Source organism: Lytechinus variegatus, chromosome 17 (assembly GCF_018143015.1).
Source record: "Lytechinus variegatus isolate NC3 chromosome 17, Lvar_3.0, whole genome shotgun sequence".
NCBI lineage: Eukaryota > Metazoa > Echinodermata > Echinoidea > Temnopleuroida > Toxopneustidae > Lytechinus > Lytechinus variegatus.
The window spans coordinates 1334360-1355891 of record NC_054756.1 but is presented as its reverse complement, the minus strand read 5'-3'; the positions used below and the strand labels follow the sequence as shown (position 1 = coordinate 1355891).

The 21532-nt window shown below is 35.8% G+C and overlaps 1 protein-coding gene across 1 annotated transcript; it reads left to right on the top strand.

Annotated features, from left to right (window-relative positions):
• The first annotated feature begins 3807 nt into the window (after positions 1–3807).
• LOC121430833 (sodium-coupled monocarboxylate transporter 1-like) lies at positions 3808–21296 on the top strand. Its single transcript, XM_041628251.1, has 16 exons — positions 3808–4434; positions 6209–6274; positions 9968–10019; positions 10959–11026; positions 12045–12199; positions 12506–12646; positions 13104–13233; positions 13928–14016; positions 14626–14738; positions 15500–15567; positions 16263–16349; positions 16906–17096; positions 18378–18478; positions 19324–19472; positions 20057–20158; positions 21070–21296. Exons 1-16 carry the CDS (start codon positions 4081–4083, stop codon positions 21097–21099), a joined length of 1896 nt encoding a protein of 631 aa, XP_041484185.1. The 5' UTR covers positions 3808–4080; the 3' UTR covers positions 21100–21296.
• The last annotated feature ends 236 nt before the right edge of the window (positions 21297–21532 follow it).

The following is a 21532-nucleotide window of genomic DNA, read 5'->3' as shown; positions in this document are numbered from 1 at the left end:
ACAATAAGTGCAGCATAATTACCCTGGCTATAGCAGTGCAGCTGTTACGCGCGCTGCGTTTCAAGGAATAAATTCCTGCCAGGTACCCATTTACCTCACCTGGGTTGAGTGCAGCACACTGTGGATCAATTTCTTGCTGAAGTAAGAAATGATAAAGAAAGAAGATAAAGAAATGATAAAGAAATGAAGTAGTAAAAATGATAAAGGTAACATCTTGAGGATGAACGGACATGGCGGACGTGGCGTTAGAGTGCATTCCTCTATAACTGTTCCAGGGTCAGATGTTGAGGGCTACATCAAGTTTTTCATTTCATGCATTTTGCAATAATTTGATATCTTGTTTAACGATATCAAAAGGGGTAATACAAATGAATAAAATGAATGAAGACATCTGACTGAATTGATTGGATAAATGTGCTTATCTGCCCTTCCATGTTTTTGTTTTAACCATACCAGTTTCATCATGACAAGAGTGCATATATATATCTATCTATCTATTTATCTATCCATCTATCTATCTATCTATCTATCCATCCATCCATCCATCCATCCATCCATCTATCTATCTATCTATCCATCTATCTATCTATCTATCTATGTATATATATCAGGAATGCGAAACAAATTCACGAGTAATGCAGTTTTTGTAATGCCAACAATTAAGTTCTTTATTAAGTTCTTTATATATATATATATATATATATATATATATATATATATATATATATATATATATATATATATATATAAGATTGCACTCATAATTGATATAGTTTAATTACATTTCGAAAATGCATCTAATCATCGACTTAATATTTCTCAAGTACTTTACTTTTGAATGTGGGATAGATGGAAGTGTGTGGTGAGTTTCACATCATATAAAAACGATAATATAACTTGTTGATATTCCAGTTGTTATCAGTAGCATACCTACGATTTTTCACAAGGGGGGGGCAAATATCGTCGCAAATAAATTTGACCCCCCAAAAAAGGTCTTCAACCATAAATAAAGGATTTCGTGCCCGAAAAAAAATGACAAGCCAAAAAAATTATATAAAGGACATTTCACAGCAGATAAAAAAGGAAAAGGGTCTTCAACTTCCCGTCATGGGGGGGGGGGGGTGGCAGGGATAGGTCCCTTGCATGGGTTGTGACTCGTCAGGGGGGGGGTCATACTGGTCCCGTACGACAAGTACGAAATTGACCCCGGTACAAATATTGGTCGGACCTGGGTAATGTTCTTTTTATGATTCAAACTTTCCCTATTTACACTGAAAATAAAGGTTACTCATAATAAGTCAAGGCTTCGGGGGTCTTGAAAAACCAGACAAAAGGATATTTCCCAGGCAAGAAACATTAATCACTCGATCCTAACCAATAGCCATCGATGTCTCGTGAGAGAGCGTAGATATTACGTAAGTTTACTTTTGTTATCCACCATGCAGTTTGCCATGAAACTTATGATTACTTATGATTGCGCCATAAACTGTTGGGTATCGAGAAAAGAGATATAACATTTCAAACTCCAAGCAGCAGTGTGTCCTTTATGCGTTAAATGGCACCTACAAATTGAACGATGAATTACTGTATTATAATGGTAATTTATTGAAGAAAAATAAACACACACAAACAATTCTCCTTCCGTTCGTGCATGGATCCATGGTTCGTGTCATGACTTTTGTGTGTGTATAGAGGGGACAAAAAATACTTTCTACCCAAGTTTACGATAAAATTTGAAAGTAAGTAGTAGATTAAAAGTATCCAATGAAGTAAAAGTTTGTTTTCTTGTTTTATGTGTGAGTGTGTGTGTGTGTGTGTGTGTGTGTGTGTGGACGATGAGAACTTCAATGTTAATTTGAATATCAGTAAGCTGGAAACTACTTTTGAGGTGATAAAATCAAAAACGATATATAATAGTTTTGTTGAAAATTTACGGGAAACGTATAATTTAACATTGAAAGATAAAAACATTAATTTGAATTTTACAGATGTTGAAATGTGTAATAGGTTTTCCCAAACCAGGAGCACAACGTTGATTAGGAAACAAAGAGAATTCCAGTTCTTACTTTTACACGGGGCGATTTATACCAAAGAACAGTTATTGAGATTTGGGTATGTTAAAGACAGTTTATGCTCTTTTTGTGGCAGGGAAACCGAATCATACATGCATATTTTTCTAAATTGTTCTAAGGTAAAACCTTTATGGGAATTTTTTATTAAATATTTTTGTATATCTGAATTAAGAGATTTAGAATGGAGAGATATACATTTGGGATTATCTGGAAGTACGAATAGAAATAATTGTGTAAACAGTATAATCTTTTTCATCAAACATGCCATTTTCAATCCAGATCCAATAGTCAGGTTCCTTCCTGTCATAAAATACAAAAATATATTGCAGAACGTAGGGAGGGAGAAAAATGCTTGGCTGTAAAATCGGGCAAATTGAGTTTGCATGTAAAGAAATGGGAAGAACTGAGGGTGAATGAGACATTGAATGCAAACAGGTGTGATGTGTCTGCTGGTGTTGTGAGTGTGTAATGGTATGTCCGCGTGTGAATGCGAGTGTGCAATGGTATGTTTGCTGCCTGGGAGGGGGGGGGGTCTTCTGTGTGTGTGAGGGCGTGTGTGTTTTTTTTTTTTTTTTTTTTTTTTTTTTTTTTTTTTTTTTGGGGGGGGTGGTATATTGTGTAGTAGGGAGTGTGGGGTGCGTGGTGAGTGAAACATATATAGGTAATCTTCCTCTTGAAGGCTTGTAGAGTTTCTTATTTGATTTGACATAATTTTGATATTAACATGATATTGAGGTAATTTTTTTTTTTTTTTCTCTCTTAAAAAAAATAAGTTTCATATTGTTATAGACATGATAGAAGAGAAATATGGCGGTTTGATTTCATTTGTAATCATTTTTAAAATATTTGTAATTTAATTGATATTGATATATTTATTTGTTTGACTGTTAATTGCTTGTATACATGCAAAGAATCTTTATTTATATGAATTGTGATTGTCAACTTATTGTTTTGAAAGAGGAAGAAAATAAAATATTATTTAAAAAAAAAAAGAACAGTGGAGGTTCCGTGGCCGAGTGGTCTAAGGCGCCTGACTATACATGGAAAGTGAGAGAGAATGGATGAGCGTGATAAAGAATGAGAAATTCAAAGAAAAAGAGAGGTATGGCGAGGGGCGAGGGGGAGAAGGGGATATTATAGAAAAACATATAGGAGAAAATAATACAAGATTACACAGAGAATTTGAACTTTTTAACGTTTCATGAAAGCGAGGGCAATTTGAAACGAGACGATCGTTACAAATGCGTCAGGCTACACAGGTCATGATAGCAAACGTCAATATAAAGAATACCCCAGCCCTCGGAAAACACTGACACTGACATTGTTTTCCCTGAAGTGTTATTCTGTTTCATAACACAGATCAGATGACTGTCTTAATCCTACTGTATATTTTATTAAGTCAGATTAAAAGTGACAGTTAAGGCCAAAGATTGCAGCGAAAAATGTGTTGAAATTTTTTAGCAAAATGTGTCTAATTCACCAGTTTGCCAATTAGAGTGTACTGTGCGATTGGCGCTGTAAATGTATTTGAGTGTATCTGTGCATGAATAACATTCTGTAGACATGGTAGATCAAAGGAAGTTAAACTGGACCGCAGAAAAGCGTCATCAAGAATTCGGGAAATAAGCTGACCTTTTTCTGTTTCCGGATAAACATTTAAAATGATTGAATTCCAAAGTCAGAATGGAGTATGTGAAAGTGTGTTTGAGTAATTTAACTGAATTGCCTAGGACCTGTTATACTAGCGTGTGTCCTACAATCTGCCGCTACAGCATCCGATGAACTTAAGGTGACTTCGTTCATCAAGGTATAACCACTCTGTCTAGATCCGCTTTCTAAACTTTTCAGCCCAGTCTTTGCCGCGCTTAATTCGGACCCGATTTATTTTCATAAACCCCTCCAGGTATAACGGTCTCTGTTATCACTTTTAGCCGTTATATCTTATTCTATGTTTTGTGTGAAACGTCTGATTTTAAAGTTCTCCAAAGTACAGGAAAGCTTGTAAAAAATGGCTCAAGACGAGTTCTACAACGTTGGACTGTTTCAGGCCTGGGACTATGTAATCTTAGCGGGGATGCTCAGCGTGTCAGCAGGTATAGGAGTCTTTTACGCATTTACAGGAGGCCGTCAAAAGACCACCCGTGAATTTCTGCTTGCCAATCGCGACATGAACCCCGTTCCAGTTGCGATGTCGCTGGTGGCTAGTTTCATCTCTGCGATCACCGTACTTGGAACGCCAGCCGAAATGTATTTGAATGGACCGATGTACTGGCTCTACGGAATAGCCTTTATATTTACTGGATTGTTGACGTCCCTTTTCTTACCTACGTTTTATCGGTTAGGAGTGACCAGTGCCAATGAGGTAAGAATTCAAAACTATTACCGTCTTTAGGTCTTGGAACGAATGATCTCAAAGTTTGCATATTAGATGAGTATGTAGAAAGCTGTTCGAAAGTTACGACGACTTTACGCATTGCTGGCGACCTTTTCTCGTCGGGACATTTACCAACATGGGGAATAGTTGGTGTATTTCACCTTCCACAAAAAATGATCATCAGTCGTGCGTAGAGTCATGTGAAACTTACAAAAAAATATGCCTTATTTGAAAAAAAAAAAGACCAAGTCGACGCATAGTTAGCAAAAATGCGTATAACATTTATTTGAACTATGGCTTGTATCGTAAACTAATACTGTTGATTAAATGCCTAGTTCACGGGCATAAGTATCGTGACCGGGGATCGAACCCAGGACTTTCATGCGTTTAGCTAGCACCTTAGGCCACTCGTCAACGACACTTCTTACTATACATGTATGAAAGATATTTGGAACCCGTAGCACAAAGCTAAGCAATGAATGTAGAACAATTTTTACGATTGATTGCATTGACTACAATGTACGATCAATCGTAAAATTCAATCGTAAAATTCAAGCGTACGATCAATTGTTATGCTTTGTGCTCCGGAGCCCAGGGGTCCGTTGCAGAAAGAGTTGCGTTTAAACGCAAGTCAAAAAATCAATCGTAAGTCCCAAATGCGCGCTGTTGATTGGTTGAAAATTTTTAGAGTTGCGATTGATTGCAACTATTTCTGCAGCGGGCCTCTGGTCTTCGAAATACTATATCCCCACACGTGTCAAATAGGCTCTGCTTTTCCTTTCGCTCTATCTCCGTTCCATTTGTTGGTGATCAGCGATCCAATGAAATCCTTTATTATTCATTTCGTTTGTTACTGAAATGAATCCTATACCGAATCATTATTAAAGTGAAACATGCTGCATCAAAATCATGCAGTGATTTACCATTAGTTGATTACATTAATGATCACAACTATGTCATGAAATGTCGTCAATGAACTGAAAATGGAGTTTGTCCTTTTCTGGGACGCACTGCATAATAATTATGTCACTAGTTAAACAAGTCAAGAATTAGCATCCAGTAAAAAGTTCATGAAATGATTCTCTGGTAACGCTAACTTTGCTTTCTAGTTGGTTAACAGGAAATCCCAGAAGTTAAAGAAAACATTAATTGTGGCAATAACAGGTTGTTCATAAACGTTACGTAATAAAAAGAAACGGGTTGGCAAATTGATAGCCTTTTTACAAGGCCTTGTGACTTGACTACATTCCCCGTCATGTAGTGGCTGAGACGAGACTAGCCTCTTGCGAAGACGAGAAGTTATGAATTATTCATGAGCATGCAGATCCACCAATCCACATAATCTATGCTGATGACGCCATGCAGTGGCGTACCTAGGATTTTCCACAGGGGGGGGGGCAAATTCGTCCGCCAAAAAAATTGACTAGCCAAAAAAAAGGTCTTCAACCACAAATAAATGATTTTGTACCAGAAAAAAAAATTGACAAGCAAAAAAAAAGGTCTTCAAGTTCAAAGGAGCGGGCAAGGGATCAGTTTAGACTCGTCAGGGGGGGGGGGGGGCGGCAGGGAAACGTCCCTTGCATGAGTTTTGACTCGTCAGGGGGGGCGGCAGTCTGCCCCCTCCGCACCCCCCGTAGGTACACGCTAGTAACGCCATGGGAACAAAGTGTGAGGATAATGGAAATTCAGACCATTTAAGTAATGTTAAGAGAGTAAGGGGTTTAATATTTTATTTACATTGATTTCTTTATTGTTTTCACAGTACTTAGAAAAGAGATTCAACAGGCCAACAAGATTACTGGGAACTGTTCTCTATCTTCTACAAATGGTAATCATTTTGATTCGTTTGCATTTTCCCAACCTAATATCTCGTAATATTTTTTTTTCTACTTATGTAGTTACTACTGCAGTATGGCTAGTAGGTCCATGGTCGAACTATATATTCGAATTATAGAAGCACTTGCTTTTTTCCAAGCCTGTAAGCCCGTTATGTTCCAAGGGGCTGGAAACGATTTATTAAGATGGAAGTTAACCCCCCCAAAAAAAAATATTGTAAAAATAACAGAAAATAAAATACAAAATATTGCCGAAGGTTTAAAAATCCCTCAAAGAATAAAAAAATTATTACAATTTTAATTATTTGATTTGTGACGTCATATGTGAACAGCTTTTCTACATATCGTAACTATGGTAAAAAGAATCAACGAAATTTCATTTTCTCAGAAAGTTGAAAACAGTTTTTACTGTACTTTCAGTATAGAAATAGACAAAGCATTTCACACCCGTTCCTCAAGAAAAAACAACTAAATTTTGTCACCACGAACCACTGAAAATTTGAAGTTTATGCATTTTTATATTACATATGGTGCAGCTGTTCTTTTATGACGTCACAAATCCAAAATTTAAAATTTTAATAACTTTCTTAATCTTTAATGGATTTTCCTCAAATTTTCACCAATGTCTTTTATTATCTTTTCTGTCATTTTTACAACCAAATTTTCTTCAGGGTTAACTTCCCCTTGTTCGTTAAAACAGAAAACGTATAGACATGCTAATAAAATAGTTCTTAGTTCGAAAATGAAGGTGACTTTGGTCAAAATTCCCTTTCAGCACTCCTGTTTCCTAGGATCATGACTTGTGAAGTCCTCACAACCCTTCATTTAGGGAGTGGAGAGGTTTCCGTTACTTTACTTTAGACATATATGACAAATGATGCTCTCGATAAAGTCAAATGTATTTTCAGTTTGCAAGAGGTCCTTTCTCACGGTATAGTTTACTTTAAGAAAGGCTACATAGATTTTATCATTTAAGGAAATATCAATGAAATCGTATTAAGAAATTATGATTCATCGATCTCGTACTTTTCAAATAATTTCTTGCTTATTTTTCATTTACCCGGAGTTATACATTTTTCTTCTGGGTGCAATATTCTGATTAATCTTTATAAGAGTGTACTTCCTTACTTTGTAACACTGTATTGGGTCATAATCTTCAAAACTCACAACAGAATTTCAATTTTCTTTCACAAAACAAATCAGCTCAACTCAGTAACATGAAAATGAGAGTGTCGATGATGTCACTCACTATTCTTTTGTATTTTATTATTTGAATACAAAATTTCAATTTTCACCGATCTTAAATAGAGACGATTAACTTGATTGAACCATAAGATGTTAAACCAATGATAATTCCACATGTTCACATGACAATAAGGATTAATACTATAATATTTCGTAATTCATGAAATGAAATACAAGACATGCAAGATAAATAGTGAGTGGGTGATGTCACAGACCCCTTCATTTGCATACCGACCAGGATTTGCACACAACTTTTTTTAGCGAAACTTAAACATTTCATAACTAACCAAATTCCTGTTTAGTCTGATAGCATTTAATTTAGATGAAAAAAATGTATTCTACTAGGTTGGTTTCAAGTGTCATTTATTTGTTGCCATATATCCGTTTCCGACTTTAGTGAAAAAGAAAAAAACAACACACAAATCAACAAACGCACAAGGCTTAACGATTGATAATTCACCCCAGCTATTATTAAAAGGAAGTGGTAACGTAGAACATTTTGTTTGGACTACGACTGTTTCGATCCCATCATTGCATTTGAAGACTTTTCATTTTCGAAGTATAGCTTGGCACTGCAAACGGAAGAGCGAACCCCCCCCCCCCCCTTACACATAAATGGCGCTATTTATGTTGCACGGGGACAAATCGAGAATGTCATAATTTCAACATTGCTTCACCAAATAAAAATGCGTATAAGTCAGATTCAATCGGTTGTTACCAAAAGCTATTGAACGTATTGGGAGAATGCAATGTCTACTGCGATGGCGATCAAAATAGTCGCATCATCATATTGAAGGACGAGTCCAACCTAACCGAAAGTTGATTTGAATAAAGATAAATCCAACAAGCATAAAAAAAGCTGATATTGTAATGAAAATCTGATATAAGACAAGAAAACAATGACATTTTAATGTTTCACTTAATTTCACAAAATAGATGTATGCACATCCTGTACGGTTTACAAACGGGTAGACTAATACGTCACCCACTCACTAATTCTTTTGTATTTTATTTTATTAAATATGAAATATTCTAATTTTCTCCACACCATCCCATGAAAGAGTTTTATTCCTCACTGAACATGTAGAATTACCATTTCATGGTTCAGTCAAGTTGGTCTTTTTGTCAAATCTGTAAAATGAAATATTGTATGATTCAAATAATAAAAGCTGGTTTTTTAAAGCGCTTTTTGCCTGAGGATACAAAGCGCCGCTCTTATTACCCCGTCTATAGCTGTGCTGCCTAATACAGGCGCTCTGGCATGCCAAGAATTTCTTCTTACCGGGCACCAATTCACCTCACCTGGGTTGAGTGCAGTACAATGTGGGTAAATTTCTAGCTGAAGGAGAACACGCCATGACTATGAATTGATCGAACCCACGTCCCTCAGATTGGAAGACGAGAGTCATAACATATAGATCGCGACGCCCCCCCAGAAAAAAAAAAATTGAGAGAGGGACATCATCAACACTCTCAATTGCATGTTTCTGAGTTGTGCATATAACTGTTTTCTGAAAAATCAGCGAAACTTTAATATGTCTTAACTTTCTTGTTTTATATCCGAATTTGATGAATTTTCATTGTTATACTTGTCTGATTTTTCTCTAATGATTTTTCATGAACATTTTCCTGGGGTGGACGTGACCTTTAAGGGCGTGTGAAAGTAGCCAGAGACTATGGAAAAACTTCCGTCGTGGTGTATTCATAGAGTTTCCTTTCCAGCTGATCTAGCTTTCATTTGTTACAACTTTGGGGACTTCCCCTGGTCTAGCTCAAAATAATTACATATTACATTATTACATTTCATATCTATTTCGAACAATAAATTATGGATTTTCATTTTTTTCATTTTCATAAGAACGTGGTAGGCAACCAATTTATTTTTAGTGAATATGCCATTAACCTCCATGAATAGACGTAATCTATTTTTTATCCAGACCGACTCCTCCCCATTCCCCTCCCTTCGACTACCAGGGGCCCGTTGCAGAAAGAGTTGCGTTCAAACGAACGCCAAAAAATCAATTGTTAAAGTCCCAATTGCGCGCTGTTGATTGGTTGAAAATCAAGTTGCGCATGATTTTTAGGGTTGCGATTGATTGGAACTCTTTCTGTAACGGGCCCCAGATCACTCAACAATCAGTTCGTTAAAAAATTGTTCACTTGGCATGGGTTTTTTAAATTATTATTTACGACTGGTGGTTCTACATTGATTGCACACATTGCTGTCATCTGCTTTATGATATAAGAATTAATTCAGGCAGCCTTTCTAATCATTTAAAGCATTACAAAAGACAATACTTCAGCAAGTTACTGGATAGAGAATCTACGTCAAGTTGGTGCTTTACAAGTTCGGCAAACGAATCATAAACAATTAGTAAAGAAATAATAATAACGCTCAAACAATTCAATATCGGATTAAATAATGACATCTTCACCTACAGGCATTATACCTTGGTATCGTCATCTATGCTCCTGCCCTTGCCTTAAACCAAGGTAAGTATACTAAAATGTTGCCCTTACATAAACTGCCTGTTCGTATTCGTTTTGAAGTGGATGTTTGGACAAGCTAGTTTCCGCCATCTTTGGTACCTGATCATCCCCTAAATCTCTTTAAAAATGGGAAGGGGTGAACCTTTAAATTTGTTGTCTATTTTGAGTCAACTTTAGGCCTAAATGATGCTTTAGAAGAAAAGAGGCAAAAAGACGGAAAATAATGTATTTTTTTAAATCTTGTGGTCAGGATACCAAACTCATCTTCAAGGCATCATTTCCATTTTTTCATGATTATTATCTGGCTTTACAAATGATCAAACATTTAATAATTCTTTTTTATAATGATGGTGTTGATGAACAGCATTTTCATAGGGTCATTTTTCTGTAAAAGAAACAAAAACAGAAGAAAAAAGGCGCCAACTCCCTAAATATTGCAAATTACCTGTGCTGGGAAAAGATCGGTCTGTAGTTCAGATCTAAAGGTGTCTAGTATGTCTTTACGATCACGAAGTTGGAGTTGAAAAGAAAAGGGAAATTCCATAAAATGATCATTATTTTTGCACATCCGACCCCCATTTTTTCTCAAGTTTTACTTTACTTCATAAACTGACCAATTCATGTTTCTTTGAGAACGTTATGCAGACTGCCAAAAGAGACATAGGCCCGAATTCACAAAAAGGTGGTTTTGAAAATCCGCAGTTGAGTCCATGGTTTATGCAGATTTCCTCTATAAACCATGAACTCAACCGTGGGTTTTCAAAACCACCTTTGTGAATTCGGCCCAAAATGTCATGAAGGTCCCACATATGGGGTCGGACGTACATTATGCAATTGCCCAAGTATGTTTTAAACTTGTTTAAAGCCCACTATTCATTGTTTTTTATGTTAATTAATTTCCCTAAACTATTTTTTAAGACTGATTGGAATATTTCTTTCCAGTGAGCGGTTTGCATCTGTGGGGATCCGTTTTGGCGATAGGAATTGTCTGTACATTCTATACCACTATCGTAAGTATTATCATTGATAACCATTCCTGGGCCCTGTCTCACAAAGAGTTACGATTGATCCAATCAATCCAACTATGGACGGCCAGCAACATCAACATCTATTATGCATGTTTGTTCAAAATATTTTCTAGCTATGATGTATATTCATGCATTCACTGTTTTCTTGAAAATTCACTGCGCTTCTTTTTGCATACAAAGGACTTTGTACAAGTTTTTTATAGGAAAAATTATGACACTGATGGATTTCCATAAAGTGACGATTAACCGGATCAATCGTAACTCTTTGTAAAAATGGGCCCTGGACTTTTATGAGTCTTTCGATACATTCAAGAATGACACCCCTTGATACCTTGATAAGCTTTCAATCTACGGTGAAAATCTAAGGGAAAAGTCTTAGAATGGTGCAATAAATATTATTCAAGAAGAAAACAATATTTGTAGGTAAATATGCCAGCTTTACGATCAAAAAGTTGTGGCGTTCCACAGAGCAGCCTCCTTGTTCGATTATTCTTATTCATAAAAATACTTATTGATATTACTCCAATTATTATTAATCATATTGTTATTGATATCTATGGTTATTCAATTCTTCTGTTAACTTCGGATTGTATAGAATAGTCGTTTGTAAACTTCACGACGCCAGCTTCGATAAATAAAGCAATCATAAGATTCGGATTATTACCATCTGGATGCATATGACTTCCGCATATAATAAATTAAACAAACGAAATATACAGAACGAAATCACTGCAACATTCATCACCTCATCTATTCTGCAGTCACAGACCCTGATTGAAACTTTTATAGACAAATGGGTCTTCACACAAGACTAGCTCATAAATAAAACTTGCTGGGTTTTTTTTTGGTACACAAGTTATTTCAGGCTACGCACTCAGACCCCTTAACTTGAGTGAAGGGTTTGGAAAGCAGACTAATAATCAATAATCATTATTGCAGTATTATCAATCCCTTCGAATAACAATTTACCCTGCTTTTCCATGATCTAAATATGTAAAAGGGTGGAATGAAAGCTGTACTATGGACCGATACATTTCAAGTGACTGTCATGATGGCCGGATTCCTTGCTGTCATCATCGCTGGTTCCATGAACTTGAATGGATTCAGCGAGGCTTGGCGGATCGCCGGAGAGGGCGGGCGACTTGATATTTGGGAGTGAGTCCGTCGCTTGTCCTTTTCATGTGTACCGATGTTATATATTTCGTATATTGAATTTACTGCATATTTTGTGGATTAAGTATATATCTTGTTATCTTTGATGTTTTACTAGCTAAAGAGAAGCATGAATATGCCCAGGAAACCTAAAATAATTAAGCACCTCTTAATGACATTATATATCCGTTACTCTTTAACAAAAAAGAACGAAATGTAAAATAAACAGGCATAATTAGGTCAATGCTCATGTAAAAAAGTTACGACAACAAGTAAACCAATGACTTCAATCACTTTCTCTCTCTCTAGTTTCAACCCAGACCCAACTGTACGCCATACATTCTGGACAGTTGTTGTCGGAGGAACATTCTTCTGGGGCACTCTATATGCTGTCAACCAGTCACAAGTCCAGAGATACTTGACGTGTGGATCGGAAAAGACTGCTCTGCTGTAGGTATATCTTAATTGATTTTAGCCGGTCGGGTTAATGTTGACAACCGATAAATAATTTCATAATTTGCATAATCATTAAGGCTAACTTGCACTTGTTTGATATTCTTCTCTATCATCATGATCATGTCTGTTGCGTCTGCTAAATCACATATCAAATAAGATACAAATTGAATATACGCATTTGACTATATCGAAAAGATGATTTTAAGCACCGAAATAGTGCAGTATAGAAGAGTCCTTGGTTTGTGGTCAATCACGCTCGTTGTATTATGACTTTCTAAAATGGTCCATATCATTTCGGATTCCCCTTTTCCTTCAATTCCTTCGTTATCATGCGAATGCTGTTGTATATTACATGATGTGAGATCAACGCATAAGGAAAAGTTTTCGGAATATTGACTTGCTTCCAAAAGAAATTCACGTATAGTCATGGCTTTGTCGTAATTTGTAACAGGTCTCTGTTCATTGCAATTGTTGGCATGATCATCGTGGTGACAGCAGCGTGTATTTCTGGAATCGTTATGTATGCTAATTTTGCTGATTGTGACCCACTGACCATGGGATATGTATCCAAATCAGATCAGGTAAGCACTGACAGATTGGAGGTTATTCTTCATGTTCTTCGCTTGCCGTGGCTATCGCTTCTGTCCTCATTGTTCAGCATAATTAAAGTACGTTATATGCCAAGTTTTATGTTGACCTCATGTACTTTCCATGTGAATACTTTTACAGGAACCCTTTTATAAAATAGGGAATCAATAGTGTATAATCTTTCCCCATGATTGTTGGTTTGTGATTCCTTTACCTCTACCATCATGCTACTCTACTTCAGATTAGACGTTGATATAATTAAGCTACTCCTCCCCCCCAAACCTAAACGTAGAGGACCTGATCCACGAACTTCCTAACCCAGTGCCAAACACTTCACCTCCCCTGATGAGGGCCAGTGAGGATTGGTGGATTATCACTGGGTTAACACGTGAAACTTGTGAGTCAGGCCCTCTACGTTAACTTTCGGGAAAATAATTTCCCCTTTATGATAAACTTCCAATCAGCATGATCAGGATTTGTTGTTTTAGGCCTACATGTGGTATACATTCATTACAATGGATGGGCTTCAAAAAGATCAGACAAAGATGGGGGGGGGGGGGGGGGGGGGGGGAGGTGGACCTCTCTAGCTCTTTGTCAATGTAGGACGACCAGTCGCCACGGCCACTGGGACACTCATAACGGCCACTGATAATGTTACACGAAGATTTGTTCCTATTTTTTTTTAAGCTCATGCCTTATTTTGTGATGTACCTGTTCGGCAAGATGCCTGGATTACCTGGTCTTTTTACCTCAGCCGTATTCAGTGCTGCCCTCAGGTACGCCTCTTGGATATAAGATTTTCGTTAAAAAGAGATTGATACGCTCGGGGAAAACAGATTTCTTGCAGGAAGGATTGTATACAGAGAATTGATCACAACGTGTTTCATCAAAACGGAACGAGAAATTTATGAAAGTTTGAAATGTCTAGATTCATTGTCTATGGTAATCCTCCAGTTCGTATTAATGTTACTCGAAGGTGAAATATTTTAGCAGTACAATACAAAAGTTTAGATATGGTGCGTCCTATATTGTCTAGGTAACTACATTTCACTTCAGAAATGCTTATTCTATGATGATTTGACGATGTATACCAGATAACACCTGTTTCTTTACTCACATAATATCAATAATTATGTAAAATATGTGTGCATAACCCGACCAAAGACTTACCCAGAAATACCTTAAGTTCAACATGTTGAAAGTGCAATAAACTGATAGTAAACCATGTAAACTTCACAATGCATTAAGACGTGATGCCGAGTCCATGGATAAGCTGCGAATGAAAAATTTACAGCTCTAAAATTCGATGGATCTGTTTGCATTATTGTTACTTATTAATTGATATTACTTACCATTTACTAAATTATTTTGGACTCATTGTACAGTACAGTGTCATCTGGAGTGAACTCCCTGGCTGCTGTGGTTGGAGAGGACATTGTGAAATCAATATGGCCCAACATGAAAGAAAGAACTTACACATGGATAACAAAAGGACTTGGTAAACGCATGAAAAGAACAATAGAAAATAATCTGTTTAATCAGAAGAAATTTCTTCACTTCTCTTCACGGCCCTTATCTCTCATATTTCTTTCTATCTATTCATTCTCAATTAAGTTTCGTTCAATTTTATTTAATGAAATGCCAAACACATTCATATCAAATCATATCCTGAATTATAAAGAACCATGATTACATGATTCAGACCAACTTTCGATAAATTGAATTTTTTTAGTTGAATGCTTGTAAACAATGGGAATGCCTACCGTAATGAAAGACCCAACATTTAAAGAATAATTGTATTCAAGTTTTTAGTTGATATGATATTGATCAGAGCGAATGCAATCATGACATGCAATGTGACAGTGTGCCTATTCTCTGAATAAATTCAAGCCCAAGTGTCACATCTAATAACGATGATCATTGCATTTGTCATGATTGTATTCACTTTGACCAATATCGTACTTATTGATATTGGAACACCTTGTTAACTGTTTAAGGTATTTCGTTTACCATTTGACTTGCTAACGTTGCTCAAGAAGAAATGGGCACGATGAGTTTCTTGGATACATTTTAACCACATAAGGAACGCGAACATTTTAAAATCTTAGCCTTTGACATGTTTGATTGCAGTGTGGCCAAGTTCGTCGCACTACGAATCAAAATGACTGATTTTCTGAGTCTGCCCGACGAAGCAGTGAGTGTAGAATCATTGCCGACTCTGACTGACTGACATTCTTTTGTTTCTCTCTCTTCTAACAGCTCTTTTCTTTGGGCTACTAAGCATTGCGATGGCCTTTGTTTCTTCACAACTTGGCAGTGTTCTCGGTGTATGTGATATCATATTATTACTAAATATCCTCATAGGTTTCAGTGATATATCCCTAACTAAATGATTGATTGATTTTATTCGTCAAGAATATCACAGGAGATTACAATGAAATTGAAGAATACCTTGACAAGATAGCACATGAAAGCCGAAAGTCTTATTTCCAATGGGGTCCTATTATATAGTTAGTATAAAACATTAACATATTGTAACAAAAGGTATAAACTACGACATAATGATGCAGAATGCAAAAAGAATCACTAATTTAACGGGTACCGGTTGGTCGAGGATTTTGTTTGGTTGGTTGCCGGATGGAATTGGCGAAACTTATTGAACTATATATATTTTTTTGTAATATGGGTTGCATAGCCAATATTTAAATTTGCTGGTCAATTACTGAATGGAGTTTATCCTTAATTTCACTCTGCCATTGAAAATGCAGTTTTGTTGAAACTATGAGCTATTTTACCACGTTCGCCAAATAGTTTACTTTTGTAGCAATTTATTTTCGAAATACCAAAGAATAAACATATTCACATATATTATATTGACTTTTGAAATTGATTGTTATGTGAAGGAAAATGAACTATCATGATAATACTGATTACTCTCGTTCTTTTTTTAAAATCCATTTTCTTTTGTAAATCATTCTTTTAGATTTTGATATTTTCTCTTATGTTTCCGCACTGAATACAGGCGGCTTTCAGTGTATTTGGAATGATAGGGGGTCCTCTTCTTGGCCTATACACATCAGGAATGCTCTTTCCTTGGATAAACTCTGCAGTAAGTAGAGTAAAAAATTTCTGCATACATTCGTAATTCCGAAGCTTCGTTATTTGTTGTGGACAAATATAGATTCCGGGCTGGTTTTAAATCAACACCTGAGTTTTTGCAATGCAACCTTACCCTTGTTTTACAGGCATCGCGCGGCGAGTGCATATTCTTATAGTCTTCTTGCCCTCATCAGATTAACTGTTTAATATCTAGCGATAAGTCCAAGGGTTCGTTGACAATTTGAGCTATAGAATATTTATAGAGACAATATACAATGACGTATAGATTTGTGGTGCAGTAAAATTAATTTCATGCAATTATTGTTGTATGTTTAATTTTGTTTTTTTCCTATTTATATATATATAATTTTGGTCATTCTGTTGTATTTCCCTCTAATTTCCGAATATTGCTGTTTTGACATGTATGCATTTAGGGGTGTGTGTGTGTGTGAATTTTTTTGCAGGAACTTGTTATTAAAAATGAATAAAATGTAACATGTTTAGGTGGACACTTGAAAACAATGAGTATCCAAAATCATATTCCTCTTTTCTTCTTTCTAACGTAGGGGGCGTTCGTCGGCACCCTGTTTGGATTGACTTGGTCTCTCTGGATTGGTATTGGAGCACAGATCTACCCGCCCTCATCGGTGAAACCACCGTTAAGCATAGATGGATGTAATGTTACCATGGAAACTATGACAACAGTTATGTTCGACAACTTGATGGATGCTTCGACAATGGAACCACCAGTGGAAAGGTACGGAACTGTTACCATGGTTAATGCATGTTCTAATAACCTATTTCAAACATTTCCTCTACACAGCAAAACTGTCGCGTTAACCGGTGTACATAGAGGACCACACCAGTTATTTTACACCGGTGTTAAATTGGTAGTGTTAGATTTACACCTATAGGTGTTATTACAACACCTTTTGTTGTTACATTTACACCCTTTGGTGTTATGTTTAATCTGTAGGGTGTAATTTTAACACCTCAGGGTGTGGTCCTCTATTAACACCATTGGTGTCAGTTTTAACACCGCAGTTTTTACAGTGTAGTGGCATGTTGAACTCATGGGCCCGTGTTCTGAAATCGGGTTTAACTTAAACTCAGGTTTAAAGTTGTGGTTTAAGTATGGACAGCCAATAAAATTGTTACACAAATCACTAACAGTAGAGATATCATATTTCAGCTCATTTGGCTCTCAAATCATTCATAATTGTCTAGGAAGTATAAAAAGATTATTGTCTTCACCATCGAATTATCAGGAAAGAGCACAGTAAACATAAGAAACATACAACTTTTACAAAATTTTGACACTTTTGGCTTCCCATAATTTTAGCTCAGAGTTATACCATGGTCTAAATTAAACCTGACTTTATAATACGGGCCATGCTCTCTCCGTTATTATTCGATGTGGAATTTTTTTTGGAACGAACGGAAATCTAAATGAAATTTATGTAGCAATATATGGAGTACTAAAACATATTCAAAAATTAACTTTGTTGTATCATTTCATCTTCATCAACACCATGTTGTCATCATCATCATCAGCATCATCATCATCATCATCATCGGCGTCGTCGTCGTCATCATCATCATCATCATCATGGAAAAATAGTGGTATTTTGTTAATACTGCGGAAATGGGCTTTCCTTCATATTTTACATGATCTATACGACTTCTTATATTTGAATACGTTTGATTCCTGTCATATGGAAATAAATTTTAAAAAAAATATATCATCATTATCATAATTCATCACCATCATGATCATGATCGTCATGATCATCATTCATCATCATCATCGTTACCATCATCATCGTCATCAGTATCATCATCACCATGATCATCATCATCATCATGACCATCATCGTCATCATCGTCACCATCATCACCATCACCCTCATCATCATCACCGTCATCATCATCATCACCATCATCGTCACCATCATCATCTTCAACTGTTCAACCTTTCATGTTTTCAATATCCTTTTACATCTCTTTTCATGGTAAACCGCTCCTCAATTTCTTTCAGACCAGCCATAGCCAGTCTATATTCCTTGTCATACGCCTGGTACAGCTGTGCAGCTATGCTCATGACCATCTTCTGGGCATTCATTTTCAGCTTTATAACGGGTAACTCAATCATATTCAATCATAATTAGCCCTAGTCGATTTTTTTATCCCAATATTAATCTTAGATATTTATCAGGTTTTTACGGTATTCTCAATTTTTACTAGCCGAGCCTCTCAATAATAGTTATTGACCAGTTAATTAAGTTACTAAAGGCATTATAGTTTAGTTGTCATCCATTACTTTATTAGTTATGCACTAGAAAAAAATAGAATATCTTAGATGAGAATGATAGAAAGAAAAATAAGTAGTAGATAGATCATGGCGGCCAAGCCGAATTGTAATGCATTTACATACAAATTAGAATAAATCAATGCATTAAAAATGGAATACATATCATTGAGATGAATAATAATTAATAAGCGCAGATATTGTTGAATAGAAATACCTAAAAGTATGATTAAAATGCAAATTCACTAATAACTGCAAAGGTAACTATAATAATTGATGCATTAATAATTGCAATGGGATAATTGTGAGCTAGCAGAAATTGAATGAAATTGAAACTGAATTAAAGTGAAGGTTAATTGATAAATATAATATAAACATTGGTTTTGAAAAGAGGTTAAATGTATATAGCAAAATGTGAGATAGCGGTAATAATGAAATAATATAACCAGGAATTGTTTTAATGAGAAGTTGAGAAACTATTGCAAATTTGTCAATAACTGCGATTAGCTACTAAACAACGCATCGATCTTTTAGTGAACTGAGTTATTTAATCCATTTCCGATTACTTTTTTTTTGCCACTAAAGCCTCATATTGATTCTATTTAAACATAACTGTATAGAAAATAAAATTACTCAGTTTTGTAAGCATCATTTTTCCCCACTCCATCTTATTCAGGAGCAAATGACCCTCGAAACGTAAACCCGATGGTTATTAGCCCCATCGCAGATCGAATGTACTGCTGCCTGCCAGAATCTGTAAAGCGCCCTCTACGGTGCCATGTTGGAGAACTCTATGAGGAGGACCCAAATTATCAAATGGATAAGGTAGAGCACATGGTCTACAGTTACAGTTTTGAATATTTATTTTTTCATAGACCTTTATTCAAGATTATGGCTTAAAAGGCATTTTCTAATAGGTACCATAATTGATAGGCCTATATCTATAGCTAGGAAATATTTTGTCCAACTTTTTTTCTTTCAAATGTAGATAATTTTCAATTTATATACATACAAAGTTGTTTACTATATCAACTTTACGGTAGTTACTTAAACAATTTAAACAGCTGTTTAAAATCTCAAACGAAGTCAAACTGTAATATCAAATTCTCAATAGATTAAGCATACTGTAGGGTTCATACAGTATACAGTGTTATGTAAAATTTCAAACAACGTTTTACTGTACTATAAACAGATAAATAATGAACTACAAATGAATGAGCTTTTGTTGAATCATTACCTTGATCACCATATCTTAACTAAATATCTCAAGTTCAGCATGTATTTATCTCTACTTTATCCCCCTTATATAGTTAAACCACTCATTTGTATTTTATACGTTGTTTTTCCGATATAATAAATGAAATAAAGAAAATGTTTTATATTTCAACATGTCCATCATGTCCATACAGGTTGCAGGTGAGGAGATGAAAGTGGCTTATTCCAACCCAGGCTACATTGGTCAGAATTCACCTACTTGTATTGGCTGCGCTCCAAGTCTATTCCATGATGAGGTAATCTGGATGCTGCTGCTGCTTCTGCTGCTGATGATGGTGATGATGATGTCGATGATGAGGATTTTGATGATGATGATGTTGATGATGATGTTGATGATGATGATGATGATGACGACGATGTTGACGACGATGTTGATGATAATGGTGGTGGTGTTGGTGGTGATGATGATGATGTTGATGAGGATGATGATGTTTATGATGATGATGATGATAATGGTGATGATGATGAATTCGATAATGATAACGAAGATAATGATAATGACGATGATGGTGGTGATGATGATCATGGTGTTGGTGATGATGACGATTAATTTGACAATGAGAGCTAGAATTATAATGATGTTCATGATGATGATCATCATTATCATCATCAAACATGTTGATAACAGATTATGATAATCTTGATAAAAATGAAAACAAGGATGACAACAATAATGATGATGAAATGATTATATTAATGCTGTTGCAATAATCATTTTTATATTTCACAATATATTGAGGAAATGAACATTAGCATTGTCATTCCAATAAAAGCATTCGGCATCAAAGTTTATTTTACTGTCAAAGGCCAAAGTCCACCCCACTAGCATGTTGCCTGAATGCGATAATGTGAACATGAAGTGATAATCGAGAAATGACATTTTCTTTGTTCTCTTCCAGCAAACTGTGATATTGAATCAACAATGCAAGTATGAGAATCGTCGTAAAATGAAATACGCACTCTCATAAAATATTGAATTCCATAACCGGTTTGATTAAACTCTAAACATCCTGATGTCTATAATGGTAGAATCACAACCTTCAGGATGTGTCCCTCGTTGTTCGTGTATCATAGTTTTGGAAATGAGCAATGAAAATGAAACTCTGATAAGCACTTCCCCCTTTTTTTTTCTTGATCCTTTTCGCAGCACCAGACCGACGCAAGCTCGAAAATATGACTTCAGCAGAACAATACCTTGTGCCATCGCATGCATTGACAGATCCAGGGATGAATATCATCAGACACATATTGTCTATGTGCTGCTAAATCATGTACATAGGACATACCACTTAAAGGGGTGGTCCGGGCTGAACATGTTCATAGCCTAGTAGATAGAGTAGAATTCACTGAGCAAAATGCCGAAAATTTCATCAAAATCGGATAACTAATAACAAAGACATTGAATTTTAAAGTTAAGCAATATTTTGTGAAAACAGTCGGCATGAATACTCATTAGGTGGGCTGATGATGTCACATCTCCACTTGTTCTTTTGTATTTTATTACATGAAAATAGGTTTATTCAAATTTTTTCCTCCAAGAACTAGAAAAAATGGACTGACAACTGATTTAGTGCATTAGATATTTATTGCTGCGACTTATTTTATTATAA